This window comes from Nycticebus coucang, chromosome 22 (genome assembly GCF_027406575.1).
Source record: "Nycticebus coucang isolate mNycCou1 chromosome 22, mNycCou1.pri, whole genome shotgun sequence".
NCBI lineage: Eukaryota > Metazoa > Chordata > Mammalia > Primates > Lorisidae > Nycticebus > Nycticebus coucang.
In genome coordinates this window covers 48,638,511-48,661,840 of record NC_069801.1, presented here as the reverse complement: position 1 = coordinate 48,661,840, position 23,330 = coordinate 48,638,511, and the positions used below count along the sequence as shown (strand labels likewise).

The 23,330-nt window shown below is 38.9% G+C and overlaps 1 protein-coding gene and 1 non-coding gene across 3 annotated transcripts in view; both read left to right on the top strand.

Moving 5' to 3' along the window:
• The window catches only part of NRDC (nardilysin convertase), a 126,768-nt gene that overhangs the window by 20,866 nt on the left and 82,572 nt on the right, over window positions 1-23,330 (top strand). The window contains exons 2-6 of one of the 2 annotated variants that reach the window (XM_053576455.1): window positions 9,205-9,505; window positions 12,504-12,637; window positions 14,262-14,331; window positions 14,490-14,571; window positions 15,709-15,862. In XM_053576455.1, coding sequence (XP_053432430.1) covers window positions 9,205-9,505; window positions 12,504-12,637; window positions 14,262-14,331; window positions 14,490-14,571; window positions 15,709-15,862 — 741 coding nt within the window. The remainder of the gene's footprint in view (window positions 1-9,204; window positions 9,506-12,503; window positions 12,638-14,261; window positions 14,332-14,489; window positions 14,572-15,708; window positions 15,863-23,330) is intronic. The other variant, XM_053576456.1, reaches the window with a different exon arrangement.
• On the top strand, window positions 13,482-13,588 carry LOC128575768 (U6 spliceosomal RNA). The gene has a single exon (XR_008377160.1). It is a non-coding gene; the product is annotated as a U6 spliceosomal RNA (small nuclear RNA).

Sequence of the window (23,330 nt, the reverse complement as noted above, 5' to 3'; positions counted from 1 at the left end):
AACAAAAAACTTTCTTCTGCAGCTTGCTCACCTCTCTCTACCTTCTAGAACTGAAGAGAGTTAGGGCTTTGTTCTGGATGGACTTTACTTCAGGGAAATAATGTGAGTGGTTTGATCTTCTATTTAGATCACTAAAACTTTCTCCCTATCAGCAGTAAGACAGTTTTGCTTTCTTCTTCTTCTTCTTTATTTTTTTGAAACAGGGTATTGTCACTCAGACTAGAGTACAGAGGTGTTGTCATAGCTGACAACCTCCAACTCCGTGGCTCAAAGCATCCTCCTGCCTCAGCCTCCCAAGTAGCTGGGACTACAGATGTACACCACCATCCCCAGCTAATGTTTTTTTATTTTTAGTAAAGACAGGGATCAAGTGATCCTCCCACCTTGGCCTCCTAGAGTGCTAAGATTACAGGCATGAGCCACTGCGCCCAGCCACATTTTTTTTTTTTTTTTTGAGACAGAGTCTCACTATCTCACCCTTGGTAGAGTGCTGTGGCGTCACAGCTCACAGCAACCTCAAACTCTTGGGCTTAAGTGATTCTCTTGCCTCAGCCTCCCAAGTAGCTGGGACTATAGGCACCCGCCACAATGCCCAGGAATTTTTTGGTTGGAATTGTCATTGTTGTTTAGCAGGCCTGGGCCGCGCTCGAACCTTCCAGCCTCCGTGTATGTGGCCAGCGCCCTACTCATTGAGCTACAGGCTCCAAGCCCCAGACACATTTTTTTTTTTGTAGAGACAGAGTCTCACTTTATGGCCCTCGGTATAGTGCTGTGGCCTCACACAGCACACAGCAGCCTCCAACTCCTGGGCTTAAGTGATTCTCTTGCCTCAGCCTCCCGAGTAGCTGGGACTACAGGCGCCTGCCACAACGCCCAGCTATTTTTTGGTTCCCGTTCAGCTGGGGCCAGGTTTGAACCCGCCACCCTTGGTATATGGGGCCGGCGCCTTACCGACTGAGCCACAGGCGCCGCCCAGACACATTTTTTTTTTTTAGTATAAGTTTTATTTTACCCAAATGTTATAGTAATACTTTTTCTTAATTTAAAAACAGTCTTTCCAAGTAGTTGTATGATATCTGGAATTTGTATTTGTTGAGTATAAGGCAGAGTTTTCCCCCCTAAATGAATAGTCTGTTGTTTCACCATCATTTATTGAACATAGTAGTAAATGGTGTTAGAACTGTATCATGTAACTGCTCTATTTCTAGGACTTGTTTTCTTTCATTGATCTTTTGATGTTCCTATACCAATGAGCAATTTCATTTCATTTTAAAAGACCATATATTTATAGTAAGGCTGTTCCCCTTCATTGTTTTCCCTTTGCAAAATGTTCTTGGCATTTTTGTGTGTTTTAGTTCACGTGAAGTTTAGAATCAGTCTGTCAGGTTACACAGAAACATCTTGTTGGGATTTTTTTTAAATTGCCTTGAATTTAATTTTGGGAAAAGAATGAATATCTTTATAATACTGGGTGTTTTCAGTCAGTGAATTATGATGCCACAGTACTCTGTTGCCCTGGGTAGAGTACTGTGGCATCATAATTCATAGTAATTTATATAGTCAGGTCTTTTATTTTCTCCTGTAAAGTTTTCTAGTTTTCCTCATGTTGGCTGTGTTGAGTTAGTAGTGAAAAGAATGGGTTCTTGTGTTATGCCATTTAGATTCAGTTCCTGCTAAGCCACAATGACCTTGGGTATTAATAAAAAACCTTGTTTTGTACTTTAGTTTCCTCATCTACAAAATAGGAATAATAGCTCATTAGGGTTATTGTGAGTATTAACTGAGTTAAGACATGTAAGATAATGCATTTAAAATAGGAGCTGTTGTTTTTAAGTGCATATTTGTTTTATAGTCTCTATTGCTTTTGTGAATAAGATTTCAAAACTCTTATTTTTAATTTTTTTTTTTTGGAGACAGAGTCTCATGATGTCGCCCTCGGTAGAGTGCCATGGCATCACAGGTCACAGCAACCTCAAACTCTTGGGCTTAAGCAATTCTCTTGCCTCAGCCTCCCAAGTAGCTGGGACCACAGGCAACCACCACAAGGCCGGCTATTTTTTGGTTGTAGTTGTCACAGTTGTCTTGCAGGCCTGGGCTGGATTTGAACTTGCCAGCTCTGGTGCATGTGGCTGGCGCCCCAGCCACTGAGCTACAGGGTTAGAGCCTTATTTTTAATTATAAGTTTTTTGAGACAGAGTCTCACTCTGTTGCCCTGGGTAGAGTACTGTGGCATCGTAATTCACAGCAACCTCAAACTCCTGGGCTTAAGCCATCCTCTTGCCTCAGCCTCCTGAATAGCTGGGACTATAGAAACCCATCACAATACTGTGCTAGTTTTTTGTTTTTTTCTATTTTTAGTAGAGATAGGGGTCTTGCTCTTGCTTGGGCTGGTGTCGAATTCCTGAACTCAGATGATCCACTTGCCTTGCCCTCCCAGAGTTCTAGGATTACAGGCGTGAGCCACTGTGCGTGGCCTAAAACTCCTATTTGAATTAGTTACCTTCCATGTATAGGAAAGCTACTGATTTTGTCATGATTCTTGATTTTTTTTTTTTTTTTTGAGACAGAGTCTCACTTTGTCACCCTTGGTAGAGTGTTGTGGCGTCACTGCTCACAGCAACCTCCAACTCCAGGGCTTAAGCGATTTTCTTGCCTTAGCCTCCCCAATAGCTGGGACTACAGGCTCTCACCACAATGCCTGGCTATTTTTTTGTTGCAATTCTCATTGCTGTTTTAGCTGGCCGGGGCTGGGTTTGAACTCGCCACCATGGGTATATGGGGCCGGCGCCCTACCCACTGAACCACAGGTACTATCTATGGTTCTTGATTTTTGCTGCTGAACTCTTTTCAGTGTTAATACTTTTTTTTATTGGTATTCTTTCATTTTTCAGTGACTGATTTGGCTTTCCATATTTGTGCCTCATAATTCTTATTTATTTATAATTGGATTTTTTTTTTTTTTTTGAAATTGACTAAAATCTCCAATAACTTCTTTAAGTGAAGTTGATGTTGACTTATGGAAACTATCCTCTGTGAAGCTAAGGGCTTTTGTGTGTGTATATGTTCTTAATTTGTTAAGGAGTGAGTTTTGAATTTTTTATTACATTATTTTTATTATACAAATAATAAATGAATATATGTTATTACAAAAGATTGAAGAAGTATAGGAATTATAAAGCATGAAAATTCTTTTTTTTTTTGTTACAATTTGACTGGGGCTGGGTTCGAACCTGTCACCCTTGGTATATGGGGCCGGTGCCCTATCCACTCAGCCACAGGCACTGCTCCAGGATGAAAATTCTTTTTCCCTTTCTTTTCTTTTACTCCTCTCCCCAGGTATACATTACTCTTACATTTGGGTTGTATACTTTTAGTTTTTGCTATACATTTATATGTATATATAGTTTTTTTTTTTCATAAAAGCAAGGTATTAGATTTTATCTGATTTTTTTTTTTTTTTGAGACAGTCTTACTTTGTTGCCCTTGGTAGAGAGTGCTGTGGCATTGTAGCTCACAGCAACCTCAAACTCTTGGGCTCAAAGTGATTCTCTTGCCTCAGCCTCCCAAGTAGCTGGGACTACAGGCGCCTGAACCAGCATCCAGCTATTTTTTAGAGATGGGGGTCTTGCTCTTGCTCAGGTTGGTCTCGAACTCCTGAGCTCAGGCAATCAACCTGCCTCAGTCTCCCAGAGTGCTAGGATTACAGATGTGAGCCACCGGGCCCAGCCTTGTTATCCAATATTTTGTTTCATTTAGCAGATACTAAGTACCTACCATGTGTCAGGCCCCCTTTAGGCATGAACATTCTTTTATTCATTCAGTGTTTCTTTTTTTTTAATTTTTTTAATTTTTAATTTTTTTGTAGAGACAGAGTCTCACTTTACCGCCTTCGGTAGAGTGCCATGATGTCACAGGACTCACAGCAACCTCTAGCTCTTGGGCTTCCGCGATTCTCCTGCCTCAGTCTCCAGAGCAGCTGGGACTACAGGCACCCGCCTCAACGCCCGGCTGTTTTTTGGTTGCAGTTCAGCCGGGGCTGGGTTTGAACCCGCCACCCTCATTATATGGGGCCGGCGCCCTACTCACTGAGCCACAGGCACCACCCCATTCAATGTTTCTTAAATGTTTCGTATATACCAGGTCCTGGTCACGGGTATAGCTATGAAAGAAAACAAAAGCTCTGCCCTCAGAGCTAACATTTTAATAGTGCAGAGAGAAAATTAAAAAAAAAAAAAACTTTGTGAGGAAGGTTAAAACAGGATAAAAGAGAATTAGATTGACGGAGGTGCTATTTTAGAGAGTGCATTCAGAGAAGGCATTTCTAAAAGGGAGATGTTTCAGCAAAGTCTTGAAAGTTGGAGCAACCTTAAGAATACTGTGTCTGAGGGCCACGGGAACAGCAAGCACAGAAGCCCTGGGAACCTGTCTGCAGTGTTCAAAAAACAGCAATAAGGTCATTTTGTCAGAGGAAAGAAAATGAGGTAAGACTAATAATGGTGAAGAAGGTTGTAGAGGTAGAAGAGTCAGATTATGTAGAGGCTTAATAGGCCCTGGTAAAGGATTCTAGATTTTATTCCGTGTATAATGAGAAGCTATTATTGGTTTTTGGAAAGAGAAATGATCTTGCATTAATAGTTTGTTAGGGCTGTCATACAAAATACCACAGACGAGGTGGCTTAAACAACAGAAATGTTGTTTTTTCACAGTACTAGAAGCTAGAAGTCCAAGACCAACCTGTTAGATGTGGTTTCTTCTGAGGCCTCTACATTTGGCTGGCAGATGGCCATCATCTTGGTGTCTCTTTGATGTGGTCTTTCCTCTGTGGTCATGCATATCTGGTGTCCCATTGTGCGTTCAAATTTCCTCTTTTTAGAAAGACCCCACTCACATTGCATTAGGCCTGTTTTAAAGACTTCATTTTAACTCATTAACTCTTTAAAAGTTCTACCTTTAAATATAGTCACATTCTGAGGTAGTGGGGTTTAGGGCTTCAGTATACAAATTTTAGGTGAACAGTTCAGCCCGTAATAGGAGTGATCTGCTTTATACATCCTGCTGATAATAGACTTGAGATGTGTGTGTGGGATGAGGGTAGGGAAGTATGCTGGACTATTGAAGTTAGAATAGAAGTAAGGAGACTAGTTAGGAGCAGATTAGATCTACTGACAGCATAGACTAAGGAAGTAGCTGTGGAGTTGATGAAAAGTTATCAGATTTCTGGGGTGGCACCTGTGGCTCAGTAGGTAGGGTGCCGGCCCCATATACCAAGGGTGGTGGGTTCAAACCCGGCCCCGGCCAAACTGCAACAAAAGAATAGCTGGGTGTTGTGGCGGGTGCCTGTAGTCCCAGCTACTCGGGAGGCTGAGGCAAGAGAATCGCCTAAGCCCAGGAGTTGGAGGTTGCTGTGAGCTGTCTGACTCCATTGTACTCTACTGAGGGCGATAAAGTGAAGACTGTCTCTACAAAAGAAAAGTTATCAGATTTCTGATTTATTTTGAAAAGTAGAATGCATAGAATTATATTGAACGTAGAGTGCCTTTAATTCTTTTTCCCCTTCTCTTTAGTTTTGAAAAATTTAAGCTACTAAAAAAATGTACCTTGGAACCTTGCAAGGAGTCCTAGATGCCCCTTTCTTGACTCCCCTCCCCCCAACCTGCCTTTATGTCTGGTATGAGTGTCTGAGACTACCCTAAGCCCTACTTGTCTAAGATTATATGTCTCTGAGATTCATCTTAGAATTTATTTCTGGACTGAGTGTTCATATTTTTTGGGAAATACTCTTGGGTTTTTTGTATGTTTGTTTTGTTTTTTCTTTTGAGATATAGTCTCACTCTGTTGCCCTGGGTACAGTACCATGGCATCATAGCTCACAGCAACTTCAAACTCTTGGGCTTGAGCAATCCTCTTGCGTCAGCCTCCCTAGTAGCTGGGACTATAGGTGCCTGCCACAATGCCCAGCTAGTTTTTAAGTTTTTGGTAGAGTTGGGGTCTTGTTCTTGCTCAGGCTAGTCTCAAACTCCTGAGCTCAAGCAGTCTGCCCACCTTAGCCTCCCAGAGTGGTGGGATTACAGGCATGAGCCACTGACCCCTGTCCAGCTCTTGGGTTTTAATTTGTCCTACTGCTATTTGGTTGTGTAGGGCAGGAAAACAATTATTTCTTCATTCCTTGTAAGTTAACTCTCTTAAATTCTTAGATGAAATGGACCGCTGTAACAAATGAGAGATTAACAAGAAAGAAACAAACATAAATTTGTTTGTATAAATTTCATATGTACATGGGAGATAACCAGAGAATGAATACTTTTTTTTTTTTGCAGTTTTTGGCTGGGGCTGGGTTTGAATCCGCCACCTCTGGCATATGGGGCCTGTGCCCGGAGAACGAACTTTTTAAAGGGTTGGCTTTGAATTCCAATTCATATAGCATCCTCAACACAGAGGAGTAAATTTTTAGAAAAATGACAAGACAGTGAAAAAGGACTTTGAGTCTCTAGGGGTGGCGACTTGTGGAAAGCAAACAAATGGCAGACAAAGGCTAGTTAGTAAACGTTGTTGATGTAGATTACTCTATCTCCAGGCCAGTTAGTTCTAAAATTATATTCAGTAGTTAACTGTTAACTGTGTTCTCCCTGGTAAAAGGAGGGTAGGCTGGGATATCTGTTGTCTTTGTAAATTTATGTCCTGATTTTTGGCAAATGGAGGGCAGAAAACTTTCTTGCATCTGCTTCTTAATTGCCTTCAGTTTAACAATCTTTATGCCAAATGAGGCATATTTTGGGGTGGCACATTCTGATCTCCCACAGTTGATTATTTGGGAATGTGACCTAACTGCCCAAGTTGTTACTGAATGAAGTTCTTTAATTATCATTTAAAAACTTCTTACGACTGTAATATTTGATATATGCTGAAAGAAAACATGCTATTTCTATGTAAATTGTGGGTGACAAATCTAAACTGAATAGCCTATCACTCAATTTAAAAACTAGGATCTACTTTTGTGTTCTTGTCACACTTACTATCCCTCTGTGGTCCTTCCTTGCTGCTTCTCATTCTGAATTTTGTGTTTTTCATTTCTTTGCTTAAAAACACGTTTTATCACATAGATACATGACTACACAACATACTGTTTATTTTTGCTTTGTATGAATGGTTCTCATAATGGTGTGTAGTCTTCTGTGACTTTATTTTTTTCACTCATTATTGTGTTTTTAAGGTTAACCAATGTTGTGGTTTGTTGCTGAATTGTGTGTTTCCCTGGTTTGTAATGTTCCACCATGTGAAAAAATTTCATTATATGAATATACCACAGCTTTTCTTATTTCTGATTTAATTAATAATTGAGTTTATTGTCCTGACTCTCCTTACTCTTTTTACTTTATTGATCTGCAGCTTACGCTTTCTCCAGGCTTTCTTGCAAAGAAAGAATATCTTACCACATGTATGCAGGTCTGTGGTTTTCTCTACCTTTTCCCCCCATTTAATCTGATCAGATTTGCATCATTTTTCTAATAATTTATAAAAGTTTGTGATCTGCTAAGTATGCTTTTCTGTTTTCTAACTGCCATGACTTTATACTCTCAAACAAAAAGAAAACAAAAACCATAACATTTTTTTCTATCATTTTAATGTTTTTTTCTTTGTTTTGATATAGAAAGGGGATAAATCCTTGTGTTCAGTCTTTTATCTTGGGCCAGAGTTTCCCTTCCTTGTCTTCTCAGTTATTGTGCTTCTCAGTTTCTGCCTGGTTAACTCTTTTTTTCATCTTTAAATCTTTATTTATCTTGCCTCAGAAGGCTTCCCTGACTGCTTCCTTCTTACATTCTGTGTTTACCTTTACCATTCCATATTGAACTAGTTTAACTCATTACTAGACAGTGAATGCCTGATTGAGAGGTATGTGGTTTTTATTCTTTCTATCCTTAATGTAGCATGGTATCTAATACATAAAGGGTGATCAATAAATGCTTATTGAATAAATACATGAAAGAATTAGTATTAGTGGTAGCAATCTGTAATAGGCACCTAGTCATCAAGCTGGCAAAGTTTTACTAAGTGAGAATCATCTTCCTACAGAGCTACCAGTCTGTGTGATTTAGTTTCCTTTAAGATTTAGCCATTTCTTTTTTTTTTTTTTTTTTTTTTGTAGAGACAGAGTCTCACTTTATGGCCCTCGGTAGAGTGCTGTGGCCTCACACAGCTCACAGCAACCTCCAACTCCTGGGCTTAAGCGATTCTCTTGCCTCAGCCTCCCGAGTAGCTGGGACTACAGGCGCCCGCCACAACGCCCGGCTATTTTTTTTTTTTTTGGTTGCAGTTTGGCCGGGGCTGGGCTTGAACCCGCCACCCTCGGCATATGGGGCCGGCGCCTTACTGACTGAGCCACAGGTGCCGCCCGATTTAGCCATTTCTTAAGTTCACAACAGCAGCTTTGAATAACTGGTATAATGTGAAATATATTGTAGAAAAGGGAATCAACAGTTTAAATTTTTGTACTTGAATACTTAAACTGGCATGACTGCTCTGTATATTAAGGGATACATTTCTCTTAAGCTAAGTCTTCTGGTATGGAGGAATGTTGGAATGTTTAAACGCATACAAACTGAAAAATAGGAGAGGCAGTGTGGTGTGTTTGTTGTTTATTTTTAACTTCTATAGGTAAACATACATATTTATATAGTTCAAAATTTTTTTTTTTTTTGTAGAGACAGAGTCTCAGTTTATGGCCCTCGGTAGAGTGCTATGACGTCACAGCTCACAGCCACCTCCAACTCCCGGGCTTAAGCGATTCTCTTGCCTCAGCCTCCTGAGTAGCTGGGACTACAGGCACCCGCCATGACGCCCAGCTATTTTTTGGTTGCAGTTCAGCCGGGGCCGGGTTTGAACCCGCCACCCTCGGTATATGGGGCCAGGGCCTTACCAACTGAGCCACAGGTGCCGCCCTATATAGTTCAAAATTTAAAAAACAAACAGGTTATATAGTGAAATGTCTCTCCCTGTGTTTCCCTCTGGCTATTCACAGAAACTAACTAGCTTTTGTGGTTCCCTTCCCAGAGCACCAATTTTATTAGTTTACAAATAGTGTTGACTCTGTGTGTGTGCTTGTGCTTGGATTTTTTTCCCCCTTGTATTCTGCTATGCTGATCACTTGTGTTGGTATAATGTAATAAGCAGCCGGATAAAAATGTTGTATGATGTTTTTTCCCTCAGATACATCAAATTACGGAATGGCTTGCAGGCACTTTTGATTTCAGACCTAACTAATATGGAAGGTAAAACAGGAAGTGCAATAGAGGATGAAGATGAGGAGGAAGATGAGGAAGAAGAAGAAGATGATGATGATGAAGATTCTGGAGCTGAAATAGAAGATGATGAGGAAGAGGGTTTAGACGATGAAGATGAGTTTGATGATGATGATGAACATGATGATGATGATCTTGATACTGAGGATAATGAATTGGAAGAAATAGAAGAGAGAGCAGAAGCTAGAAAGAAAACCACTGAAAAACAGGTGTGAGTCATGTCTATTATTTTATCTTTTCCTCATTTGGGAATTCTTTGGGATAACTTCTAAACTCATGCTTTATTTCTTAATGGCAAAAAGGAATATGTATTTATTTTTTGTTCTTCAGTAAAGGTCTACTCTGTATAAGGATTACATTTTTAAAATGTCAGTGTGATTATGAAAGTGATAAATGCTGATTTTAGAAACCAATGGAATATAAAGAAAACAAAAATAGGAAAATCACCCATAATTATGTTTGTCAGAGGTAATCAGTGGTAATATTTGAATTTATGTGTATTGTATACAATATGTTTTAAAAACAAATACTGGTATGTGAAGAGCTATATAATTCTTAGCCGGAGCTAGAGGAATAAGAGAGTGTATCGTTCTTAGAGACACTGGAAGAAGAAGAAGGAAAGAATGGGGCTAGTGTCAAATCTTAACATGGGCATCAAGAGCTCCTAGAGCCATCATATGGGTAATTTCTGTCTGGGTGATTAAATTTGATTCAGCTCTTTTTGTAGAAAAGCACCAAGGCTCGGCGCCTGTGGCTCAAGCGGCTAAGGCTCCAGCCACATACACCTGAGCTGGCGGGTTCGAATCCAGCCCAGGGGCCCACCAATCAGCAATGACAGCTGCAACCAAAAAATAGCCAGGCGTTGTGGCGGGCGCCTGTAGTCCCAGCAACTTGGGAGGCAGAGGCAGGAGACTCGCTTGAGCCCAGGAGTTGGAGGTTGCTGTGAGCTGTAATGCCATAGCACTCTAGCCAGGGCGACAGCTTGAGGCTGTGTCTCAAAACGAAACAAAACAAAAAAACCCCAAAACACCAAAGGTCTGGAAAAATAAGTACTTTGTAAAAGTTGAAAAGAAGTGGGGGAGATTGAGCTTAGTTAATTTAATATATAGCGACAATCAGTGAATAGATAAACAGTGCTTAATAGGAAGAATGTCTCTCTTGATATATTTTGAAGAGTGCCTCTATTTTGTAGTAGGGCATACCCATAATAAAGGACAGTATTTTGGAAGCAGTATAGTAGAATCGACCACCAAATGTTTGTGGTCAATGAATACTTACAAGTGCTCAGCCCTCAAAGATAGGAAGATATGAGTTGTAAGTACTAGGTATGATTTAACTAAATCCTTCAGTAATCATACTTCCTGGAAAAAAATTATTTGTTTAAATGAAAGATTATTCTGGTTCTTCTACTAAATTATTGAGGGGATTGAGTCATGTTTTTAAGAAGCTTTTTGCTCCTTGCTACTCAGATTATAAGTGATCTTATTTTGGGGTAGTGTGATAAACTAAGTAGTTTTAGCTCAGAATGCTTTAGAAATAAAAATCTGGGGCGGCGCCTGTGGCTCAAAGGAGTAGGGCACGGGCCCCATATACCAGAGGTGACGGGTTCAAACCCAGCCCCGGCCAAAAACTGAAAAAAAAAAAAAAAAACAACAAAAAGAAATAAAACTCTATATGCCAAGGTCTTTATAAACAGATTAAGAATTAACAAATTCATTTTTAGTTTAAAATAGATCTCATAATTCCAAATAGAGCAATAATAGGAAAAAAATTTAAGTCGAAGAATGGAAAGAACACAGTCAGGAAACCTGGGCTCTAATTTTGGCTGTACCCCTGTCTTTCTGGATGGTCTTAGGCCTTTTTATTTTCTCATTTTTTTTTTCACATTTCTAGAAGATTACATGATTTTTGAGGTTCATTTAGTTCTAAGGCTGTGTTACAACTTAATAATTGAATATTTCTTATCCATAAAATTCTTTCTATATCTATCTCTAAATAACTTTTGCTTTGGAGTTTCTTTAAATTTTCTATTAACTGATAAAGCAATGTAAACAATTAAAATAGTTTTAATAGCCATTTTTAATGTTAAAATATTATATACTTAATCTTTTATAGCAATCATAAGCACCCTTGACAAATGAAGATGTACTTCCAAGGCTTTTTGGTACTGTTTTGTATTTTGTTAGATGAATCAAATTATAAAAGATTACCTTTTCTAGAATCAGCTGGATCAGAGCCTAGTGATCATTTATAAAATGACTTTGGGGACCAGACATGGTGACTCATGCCTAGCATGAGGTAGTAATCCTAGCATTTTGGGAGGCCAAGATGAGAAGATTGCTTGAGGACAGGAGTTCAAAACCAACCTGGGTAAGCATAGCCAGACCCCATCTCTACAAAAACTGAAAAATTAGCTGGACGTGGTGGTGTGTAGCTGTAGTAGCTATAGTCCCAGCTACTTAGGATTCTGAAGTGGGAGGATCACTTGACCCCAGGAGCTCAAGGTGGCATGAGCTATGATTATTATGCCAGTGCACTCTAGTCTGGGCAGCAGAATAAGACTCTGTCTCCTAAAAAAAAAAAAGAGAGAGAGAGACGTAGATGCTACTTTACTGAAAATTCAGTTTGATATATTCCCTCATAAAATATTGACTGTTAATTTTCTGGGTTATACTAGAATGGAACTAAGGAACCTAAGTAATTTGATGAGGAGATCAAATTGTTTTGATTCAGAATCAATGAATACTCTAGAAAGATACTACATGATTATAACAATGGAAAATGGTTTATATTTATTGAACGAATGTCTGTAAAAGGGAAATAAAGTAGATTAGTCTTGGTAAAAGATGGCTTAAGAATAGTATAGAGTTTTGAAGTGCTTTTATGGTTTCCATTTGAAAAATGTGTACTCTGTTTCAGGTAAATATGAGAATTAATAAAGATAGTGGGAAGAGACAATTTGATAGTTTTTTGGGGGAACATTTACCTACTTAAGAAATTAACCACTTTTCTGAGATGACTTTTTTATTCCCCTCTATTTTCTTCCTTCTAAAAGAAGTTGATCTGAAAAGTTTGATAAATTAACAAGAAAGTTGAAATATAAGAATGATATATACTGAGTTATGATTTGTTCAGGGCTTTCTTAATTCAGTTCTCAAGTATGAATTTCTTGAGTAGAAAATTCTCAAGTATGAATTTCTTTTCTAGCAATCGCAGAGCCTGTTTTTGCTGTGGTCAAAGCTGACTGACAGACTGTGGTTTAAGTCAACTTATTCAAAAATGTCTTCAGCCCTGCTGGTCGAAACAAGAAATCTTTATGGGGTAGTTGGAGCTGAAAGCAGGTTAGGCATCTATTAAAACATCACAGAACAGGTTAGACTATGGTTTGAAGAAGTAAATATTCCCCCATGTTTAACTGAGTTTATGTGCCTAAGTCTTCAAAATGGAGTTTATAGTATCAAATGAGGCTGTTTGGTTCTTCTAAACAGCATACTTTCATTTTCTGACACATAGTTAGACTTTATGCCAAGGTATATGCTATTTTTTTAAAGACTTTTTTTCTAATGGGCAACCATTTATCAAAACAGTCTCCTTCACAGAAATGTGTTAGCCCTATAAAATTGACAGCTATACGATTTGAAAAAGCTAATAATTCACCTTCCTATTTTAAAGGAGTGAAATTGATTATTTTTCTCTTCTTTTTTGTCTTCTATAATGATATAATGGTATGCCCCAATTATTATTATTTTTTTTTGTAGAGACAGAGTCTCAGTTTATGGCCCTCGGTAGAGTGCCGTGGCCTCACATAGCTCACAGCAACCTCCAACTCCTGGGCTTAGCGATTCTCTTGCCTCATCCTCCCGAGTAGCTGGGACTACAGGCGCCCGCCACAACGCCCAGCTATTTTTTGTTGCAGTTTGGCCGGGGCCAGGTTTGAACCCGCCACCCTCGGTATATGGAGCCGGCGCCTTACCGACTGAGCCACAGGCGCTGCCCCATGCCCCAATTATTTTAAGTATAGAGTTTGGTGTACCTCTTAGCCAACTGTTTTGTTAAAAACTTTGATTAAAAAGAAAACCTTTGATTTTCCTAAGGTATTGGGAGAATATGTAGTGACAAGCAATGTACACTATGTATCTTCAGTAAGGTATGAAGAACTAAAAAGCCTCTTTAAAGTTTAGTTCTGTGCTTGCTTCGGCAGCACATATAGTAAAATTGGAACGATACAGAGAAGATTAGCATGACCCCTGCGCAAGGATGACACGCAAATTCGTGAAGCGTTCCATATTTTAAAAAAAGAATAATAATAAAGTTTAGTTCTATAGTTTTTTTAATAGCTAAAGATTTTATTTTTTTATTTTTTATTTTTTTTTTCAGTTTTTGGCCAGGGCTGGGTTTGAACCCGCCACCTCCGGCGTATGGGGCCAGCGCCCTACCCCTTTGAGCCACAGGTGCCGCCCAAGATTTTATTTTATTTTTTTATTTTTTTTTTTGGAGAGACAGAGTCTCACTTTATGGCCCTCAGTAGAGTGCCGTGGCCTCACACAGCTCACAGCAACCTCCAACTCCTGGGCTTAAGCGATTCTCTTGCCTCAGCCTCCCGAGTAGCTGGGACTACAGGTGCCCGCCACAACGCCCGGCTACAAGATTTTATTTTTTAATCATTATTTTTGTTAGATCTTTTCCTAAAATGTTACTTTACTCTCTATTTTAAGAAAAACAAAACTTTCCAAGTAACATAGAAGTTTCACATTTAGTAACTGGATTACTGAACATACAGAGTCTTTAATTAGAGATCTTTAGAGATAATCTACCTACATATATTACTTCTGCAGATTTCCAAAATCTAATAAGTAAGGGAACAAACTTGGTTCAGAATTCTGAAACACTGACATGAAATGATATTTGGGTGGGCTGTCCAGTCCCTCTCCTCCTTTTTCTGTCTGTTTCTGCTTTTTTCCTTAGGTCTGCACCTGTTGAGCATTTGGCAGGATGTCAAGCGGAGGAGCAGCAGGGTGAAACTGACACAGTTCTGGTGAGTTTCACTTTGCTGCTCCTCCTGATTCTCAGGGAAAGAATTTTTGTTACTTCCTATTGGAAAACATCCATCTCCAAGTGAATCCTTAAGATGAGATGCTGATATTATTCCTTTAGGATTGACTCAACTATTTGTATGTGTTCTACTTACTCCAGTCTGCAGCGGCTCTTTGTGTTGGAGTTGGGAGTTTTGCTGATCCAGATGACCTGCCCGGGCTGGCACACTTTTTGGAGCACAGTAAGATCTTGTAATATATCATTCCCCCTCTAAATTTATGTGAGTTGATTTCAAAGATAAGTAATTGATTTGATAGAAATTGTGATATATTTAATAAGAGAAAAAGACTAAGAAAACAGTCTTTAATTCATGAATATCATGGGGGACCTTTTAATTTCCTTTGGTGTCTTATATTGAGAATGAGAATGAAACCACTTAAGAAAGTATTTTAAAATGTAGGTGTTATTATTATTCAGGTTCAGTAAAGCTTATGTATCAGGAGAATATTGCTATTTACCAGGAATTGACTAGCCCTGAGAGAAGCATCTCTTCCAGCGTTAGCAAGGCCCTAAGATATCAAAGCATCAGAAATACAGAAAATAAAAGGGCATAATTAATATAAAAACTAAAAAAATAGAAACTTCAGTTTATTATGAATGTACTTGAATAAAACCTATGTGGAGTATTATACAATCACAAACATTAATTTATTTATTTTTGTTTATTATTATTTTTTTTTTTTGTAGAGACAGAGTTTCACTTTATGGCCCTTGGTAGAGCGCCATGGCATCATAAACCTCACAGCAACCTCCAACTCCTGGGCTTAAGCGATTCTCTTGCCTCAGCCTCCCGAGTAGCTGGGACTACAGGTGCCTGCCACAATGCCCGGCTATTTTCTGGTTGCGGTTCAGCCGGGGCCGGGTTTGAACCCGCCACCCTCGGTATATGGGGATGGCGCTTTACCGACTGAGCCACAGGCACCGCCCCAATCACAAAATTTAAATACCTATTTGTCTAATTTACTCACTTTTTATATTTTGATTTTCTGAGTTATTTGAGGAGAAACTTCTCACTGAATTTTTATACTAGCAAATAATCTGCATATGTATTTCTGCTTAGATTTTAGCCTTTTTATAAATTAGTTACACATTTTTCTTACTTTAAAATTAATGTTTTTTAGTATAAAAATAATACATGAATGTTATAGAAAGTTGTAAAAACAGAGGTATGATAAAGTAAGTATATCCAGACATAACCATTTATAATGTATTGATGTATATTCTTTCAGTTTTTCTATGCATATAAGATAATAAAAATATTGATAATAAATATTGTCTGTATCTTTGTGTTCTGTGACTTTATGTTTTTCCCATTTAGTGGTATTCATGGGTAGTTTGAAATATCCAGATGAGAATGGGTTTGATGCCTTCCTGAAGAAACATGGGGGTAGTGATAATGCCTCAACTGATTGTGAACGCACAGTCTTTCAGTTTGATGTCCAGAGAAAATACTTCAAGGAGGCCCTGGATAGGTAACTACTCAGTGTATTTTTATTTTAATTATTTAATAACTCTTTACAGATGGAAATATTGGGCATGTTCTATGGTGTTTCTTTTCAAGTAGTACTCTAGCTCTATAGGATTGTCACAATACTTTATTTGAAGAAAAGGGCAAACTGTTAAATACACCTTGGCCCTTGTCCTATAATACATTGTCTTTATGTTAAAGATTAAACTGAAACTTTTTTTAATAGACAGAGGATGTACAGTTTGAATTCCGATATATGTATGTATTGTGTGGTGGTGAAGTTTAGGATTTTGAAACTCTTAAACACCTTTTGAGTTTTGTTAATAATGCATTCTCTGTTGACTCTTTATTGCAATTATTTTGTTTTAATTTAATAGAAAATATGGAAAAACAGAGAAACAAGAAGAGTAAGATTGCCTGTAATCTTATAAGATAGAGATAACCACAGTTAAAGTTTTGTTATATAGCCATTTATCTTTTTTAATGTATATGGGATCATGTTGTTAATATCCTTCTATAACCTACAATTCTAAATAAGGTATGTCATTTTACTTCCTTATAAGATTTCTGTAGAAATTATATAATTCATAAAACTTGCATGTAAGTGGTTATGTATTATTTATAGAATATAGAAATACCATAAGGTATTCAACCAGTTACATGTATTGGAGAGTTGAGTTGTTTCTAGTACTAATGCTGTAATGCTATGATGAACATCCCAATCTCTGTGTACATCCTTTTTTCTTTTAGAGACAGGTCTTGTTCTGTTGCCCAGGTAGGAGTGAAAGGTTATAGTGAGCTGAGGTCATAGCTCACAGCTCACCATAACTTTGAACTCCTGGGCTCAAGTGATCCTCCCACATCAGCCTCCTGAGTAGCTGGGACTACAGGAACATACCACCATGCTCAACTAACTTTTTTCGTAGAGACAGGATATGGCTATGTTGCCCAGGTTAGGCTGTTCTTGAGCTCCTTGGCCTAAAGTGATCTCCCTCCTTCAGCCTCCCAGAGTGCTGGGATTACAGGAGTGAGCCACCATACCCAGCCTTCTGTGTACATTCTTAATTGTTTCTTTTAGTTAAGTTCTAAGAGATGAAATTACTGAGTATATTTGCATGTATATTTTTAAGGCTTTTAAGAAAAGCTTTTGATACTCATTGCAGAATTGTTTTTCATAAAGTTTGTGTCAGTGCATTCATATAGATATGCTATTATAAGGTTGCAGACCAGTCTATGCTGGAAAAAAAGGAGTCACTTTATGTCAAACTCTAGGTAAATGTAATATTAAAATGTAAAAAAAGAAATCTTGAAGTTATCAGTATAATATTAAGCTCTTTGAGTGCAGAAATTTTTGCCTACTGTTTGTGGATATATCTGCAACATTAAGAATTGGTAGATGGCAAATTTTTTTGAATGAATTATTGCAGTTCCTTTATAGCAAAAATTACCATAAAATCAAAAGATAATGGTCATAAAATTTTCAAAACATGACAAAAGTCTGATTTTCTCAGGGAAATAATCTCCTAAGAATTTAATTTGGTTGGGTGTGGTGGTTCACACCTGTAATCCCAGCACTTTGGGAGGCTTCATGATTACTTGAAGCCAGGAGTTTGAGACTAACCCAGGTGACATAGCAAGACCCTGTCTCTAAATAAATGGAAAAATTAGCACTTGTACTTGGGAGGCTGAGACAGGAGGATTATATGAACCCAGGAATTTGAGGTTGCAGTGAGTCTGGGCAACAGTGAAATCCTGTCTGAAAAAAAAAATTAAAATGAATTTAATTTGGTCTAAAGAAATCTTTTGGGCATATACCACTATTTTCACTAGAATAAATATTTATGTGCTCCTGAACCCCCAAGTTAAAAACTTTTATGCTAAAAGAATGCCAAAATTCCATTAAAATTAACCCAATTACTTTGGTAACTATTTATAATAGGATGCAACATAGCAAATTTTCTTTATTATTTTTGTAATATGACTGTTTCATAGCTGTTATTAATTGTGTACTTAGGGACATTCTCATAAAGCATATATTTTATATTCATTGTTTGGTAACCAAACTTTTAATGTCAAAATAATAAATAGAAGAATAGAGACAAAAGAAATGAATAAAGGCAGTGCAAATGATACTTGAGTTTGTCTTTCTGATAAACTCAAAAATAGATCAGGAATACTTTGAGGGAAGACTTTAATTATACAACTCTGAAGATGACCACATTTGCTCTGGTTTCAAAGTTCTCAGCTCCTATATTTTATAAAATCCAAATAGATATTTGTATGTGTGAAGAAATCTTAAGCAGAAGGCAAGTAGAATTGTACAACTTTATATCTGGCTGTCTCCAAATATAAAGAAGAAAAAATAAAAATTCATTTCACTGGGAAAAAGAATAGGCAAAAAAATAATAGGATTAGATTCTGGCCATCTCAGCAATAATGAAATTTGGTATGAAATTTAGTTAAGAAACATATTTTGTTTCCTTTTAAAGAGGTTGTTCTAAACATTTTTGGTCTAATGACTGCTTCACCAAGTAAGAATATCACCTCACACATTTATTTTCACTTAAAAAAACCCACCAGAATTAATAAGAAGTGTGGAACTATATTAATAGGAGAAAGTAATGAGAGTATCAAATCATAAATTAATGCCATAAATGATAGATATGGTGGTACCTATTATAAATAGATGTATGGTAAAGCATTATGTAATACAAATACTGTAATAAATGCTATAATATTATACTTATACAATTAATAAGGATTAAAATGTCTTTGGATGATGTGTAATAGGTTCTTATATACCAGGGATTAGTAGGTCAGCAAAATCCAGTTCTTTCACTTATGTAACACTGTTTATATTTTGGATCATTTAAGTAGCTTAGGAACTGATGGAATTTTTACTTAGTAGGTGCAAATGGCAGCTGTCTTTAACCTTGCTGGCATTTGCTAATTTCAGTAAATTTGAATTTTATTTCATAGTATTTCAGGATAAGGGTGAAACACATTCAAAGCCCAGGATGTCCACAAGACGGTATATCTAACAGGAGACCCTCCCTGTTGTGAGCTAGGACTCAAAATATCTTCACTCTCAGGTTGTGGAAATGGGTGAGGCAGTCTGAGAAATTACAGCCTCAGTTCAAAGTGCCTGAGTCTTTTAGGGATCTTTAAGTCTTGATTGTGGTTTAACATGGTCCAGAAGCCTGGTAGAAGCAAACATAAGTCCTATCAGTCAGAAATCAGCAGGCACATAGGAAAATAAGACAACGTGAGTAAGAACAGATAACACAAAATGATTATTTGACATCTCAAACATTGGAATAGTTACACAAAAGTTACAAAAATAATTATACTTTCTGCTTTTAAAGAAATAAAGGACAAGTTCGAATATCTTTTTAAGGAATAGGAAACTGTCAAATATGACCTAGGAGGTATGAAAATGTAAAAAAAATCTTGAACTGAAAGCTGATAAATATTGAAAACATATGGGTAAGCAAAGGAAAGTGTAGACATAGCTGAAGACAGAATTAGCAAACTGGAAGATAGGCCAGAAGAAATTAACCCAAATATAGCATAAAGAGGGGAAAAAAGATGAAAAATACAGAAAAGATATATGAGGCATAGAGGATAGAGCAAAAATGTTTCAATTTATTTATTTGGAGATGTAGAAGGAGAGGAGAGAAAAAGGGAGTAGAGACAATATTTGAAAGGTCAATCACTGGAAGATTTTCTAGAACCTTATGTAGGATATTAAATCAGAAGTGAAAGAAGTCTGACAACTTCCAAATGTATACCTGAGAAGAAATTCACGTGTATAGAAATTCTTTTCTTTTTTTTTTTTTTGTAGAGACAGAGTCTCACTTTATGGCCCTCGGTAGAGTGCCGTGGCCTCACACAGCTCACAGCAACCTCCAACTCCTGGGCTTAAGCGATTCTCTTGCCTCAGCCTCCCGAGTAGCTGGGACTACAGGTGTCTGCCACAATGCCTGTAGTTTGGTTGCAGTTTGTTTGGTTGCAGTTTGGCCAGGGCCAGGTTTGAACCCGCCACCCTCGGTATATGGGGCCGGCGCCTTACTGACTGAGCCACAGGCGCTGCCCACGTGTATAGAAATTCAAAGAAACTATTGAAAAATTTCTTCAAAGGAATACTGGTTTATATTGACAGATTATTATTCAATAGCAGTAATGAAAGCTAAAAGACAGTGAAATAGGGCAGAGACAAGATGGCTGACTGAAGCCAGCTTTCCACAGAGGCTCCCATCCAGAAGGAGAGTTTAAGGACAGAAATTTAGCAAGTAACCTGGTGGATTAGACCTGTACCAAGAGAAAAGGTTGAAGAACACACAACAACCCCTTGGTGAGTTACAACCCCAAGGATACAAACAAAAGGTACAAAATCCATCACCAAGTGGATGGGAGTCCCCTCCCCCATGAAAGCGACTCGGAGTGCCCACAAACAAACGAGCAGAGTTCAAAGGTCCTCCCACTACACTCCACGGGAGAGACCCTCTAAAAACTGGACCTACCTCCCCTACTAGGGTGCCATGGCATTCTCCTGCCAGGCATAAAACTGTATAAAACTGCATATATTCTCTACCTGCAATTCTGAGCTCCCAACACTCCCCTCCACTCTCACTCTAAGGTCTGGAGGCCTGTCCCCCAGGAGTCCAGATTCTTGGGTGATTTCTCGAGGGGTGTGGACAGGGCCTAGACTGCAGCTGGTCAGTGCTGATTCTGTGGCACCGGAGTGAAGAGAGGATGGTTGGCTGAGAGGGAACCACACCGGAGTGGCGGTGCCCCGAGGCACAGAGCAGCAGCCGTTTTTGGCAATAATAGGGCTCACTCCTGGATATTCCTAAGCCACACCCCCTGTCTCTCTGGGCAACCAGAGGAGGCCGGACATCATCTCAGGTGGCAACCACTGTGGAACAGATCTAGGACGGAAACTCAGGCCCCATGAGTAAAGGCTTTGCCTGAGATGGTACCGGCCTGTGTAGAGCACGGGGACTAGAAAACGCACGTACAGAGCCGGGAAATTCCCAGGGCGGGGCTGACCCAGAGGACCTCTTTACTGAGCCTAAGACGCACCCGGCCCTCAGGGGATTGTCAGCCTATAGACAAAGGAAAGCAGGAGCTTAGAACTAACAGCCAACCGAATACAAACCTGCAGGAGCAAAGACGGGGCCTGAGGCGCAGGCTCTGGGAACTCAAAACAGCTTCTCTTCTGCAGGGGAATTTAGCAGGGAAACAAATTCCCGCAAAGTTGTTCTGTTCTGTTCTGTCAGTAACATCAATCAGGGGCGTGGCTGGAACTGAGTGAATACCCCTCAGCCTCCATCAAGCACCCGAGGTTGTTAGGTCTCACCTCCCCCTGCTGGATAGAGGCAGAGTGCAGTGGCCTAGCTGAGCAGATATAGATTTCCTTGTGATTCAGGCAGGTGCAAATCCCTGGAGTATCTGTTCACTACAAGCAACTGGGTCACAGCCCTGCGAGACTATCAGTGACTGGGTATGACAGAGGTGCAAGGTGGGGAAGGAGGCATCAACCTTCCCAGACTAATCTATTTGCTAGGTGGGTCCTCCTGACTTCACGGAGCACCGAAGCAAGTCATATTTGAGTTGTCACTAGACCCCTGCGATCGAGTTGCCAGAGACCTTTTAAACTCTCCCACCTGAGACAGGTGCTGACTGAGACAATTGATTTTGACCTTTTGAACTGAGCTGATCGCCTGAGGACTATTCAAGTGGTGCCCTGGGTGTGTGGTTGTAGGAAGGTTTGATTTTCCTTTTCCAATTGTTGCCTGTGGGGGGGCAGGGTGACTTAATTGCTGGTTTTTCTCCACAGCTGAGACTTCAACCCAGAGTAACTGTTTCACTAGGGTCGGACAGAGATCAGCTGAAAACAAGACAGAACCACTTAGCCCCACCACACCGAACAGGTCTCCAGTTTCTCAGGCCATAGGACTGTACAGGTCCTCATCAAAGCTCCAGGGGAAAAATCAAATGGTGTAAAATAATCATGGGGCAGAATCAGTGGAAAAACTCTGTCAACATGAATAACCAGAATAGATCAACACCCTCCCCCCCGGAAAGATATGGCAGATGTAACTGAAGATCCCATTCATAAACAGCTGGTCAAGATGTCAGAAATTGAATTCAGAATTTGGATTGCAAACAAGATTAATAGAATGGAGGAAAATTTGGAATTAGAAATTTGAGGAGCAATTCAAAAGTTGGAATTAGAAATTCGAGGAGAAATTCAAAAGTTGTCTCAAGAATTTAATGAATTTAAAGACAAAAACACCAAAGATGTTGATGCACTGAAGCAAGAATTTGCAGCCCTCAAAGATCTGAAAAATATAGTAGAATCCCTCAGTAACAGAGTGGAGCAAGCAGAAGAAAGGATCTCTGACATTGAAGACAAAGCCTTTGAATGCCCCCAAACTCTCAAAGAGGAAGAGAAATGGAGAGCAAAAACAGATCATTCTCTCAGAGAGCTCTGGGATAATTTGAAGAAGGTTAATATCCGCCTCATTGGAATCCCGGAAAGTGATGAAGTGGCCTCGCAAGGCACAGAGGCCCTTCTCCATGAAATTATAAAAGAGAATTTTCCAGACATGCCAAGAGATTCTGAAATTCAGATAGCAGACAGTTTCAGAACCCCAGCCCGACTCAATCCGAATAAGACATCCCCCAGGCATATCATAATTAACTTCACTAAAGTTAATATGAACGAGAAAATTCTGAAAGCAGCCAGACGTAAGAAATCCATTACCTACAAAGGGAAGAATATTAGAATGACTGCAGATCTCTCTGCTGAAACTTTTCAAGCCAGAAGAGGGTGGTCATCGACTTTTAATCTCCTAAAGCAAAGTAACTTTCAACTCCGGATCCTGTATCCAGCTAAACTGAGTTTCATTTATCATGGAGAAATTAAATACTTTAATGACATAAAGAAATGTTGAAGAAATTTGCCATAACCAAACCAGCTCTTCAGGATATTCTTAGACCTATCCTCCATAATGGCCAACCCAATCCTCTACCACACAAGTAAACTCACTCAGAAACTTTTGATCAAACTCCAACTTCCACAGTGGCGAAAGGATTAAAAATGTCCACTGGACTTTAGAAAAACTCGATAACCAAAAATTTTATCAGACTTACCAATATTCTCCTTTAATATGAATGGCTTAAACTGTCCTCTAAAGAGGCACAGGTTAGCTGACTGGATACAAAAACTCAGGCCAGGAATTTGCTGCATACAAGAGTCACATCTTACCTTAAAAGATAAATATAGACTCAGGGTGAAAGGATGGTCGTCCATATTTCAGGCAAATGGTAATCAGAAAAAAGGAGGTGTTGCAATTCTATTTGCAGACACAATAGGTTTAAACCAACAAAAGTAAGGAAGGATAAGAATGGTCACTTCATATTTGTTAAGGGTAATACTCAATATGATGGGATTTCAATTATTC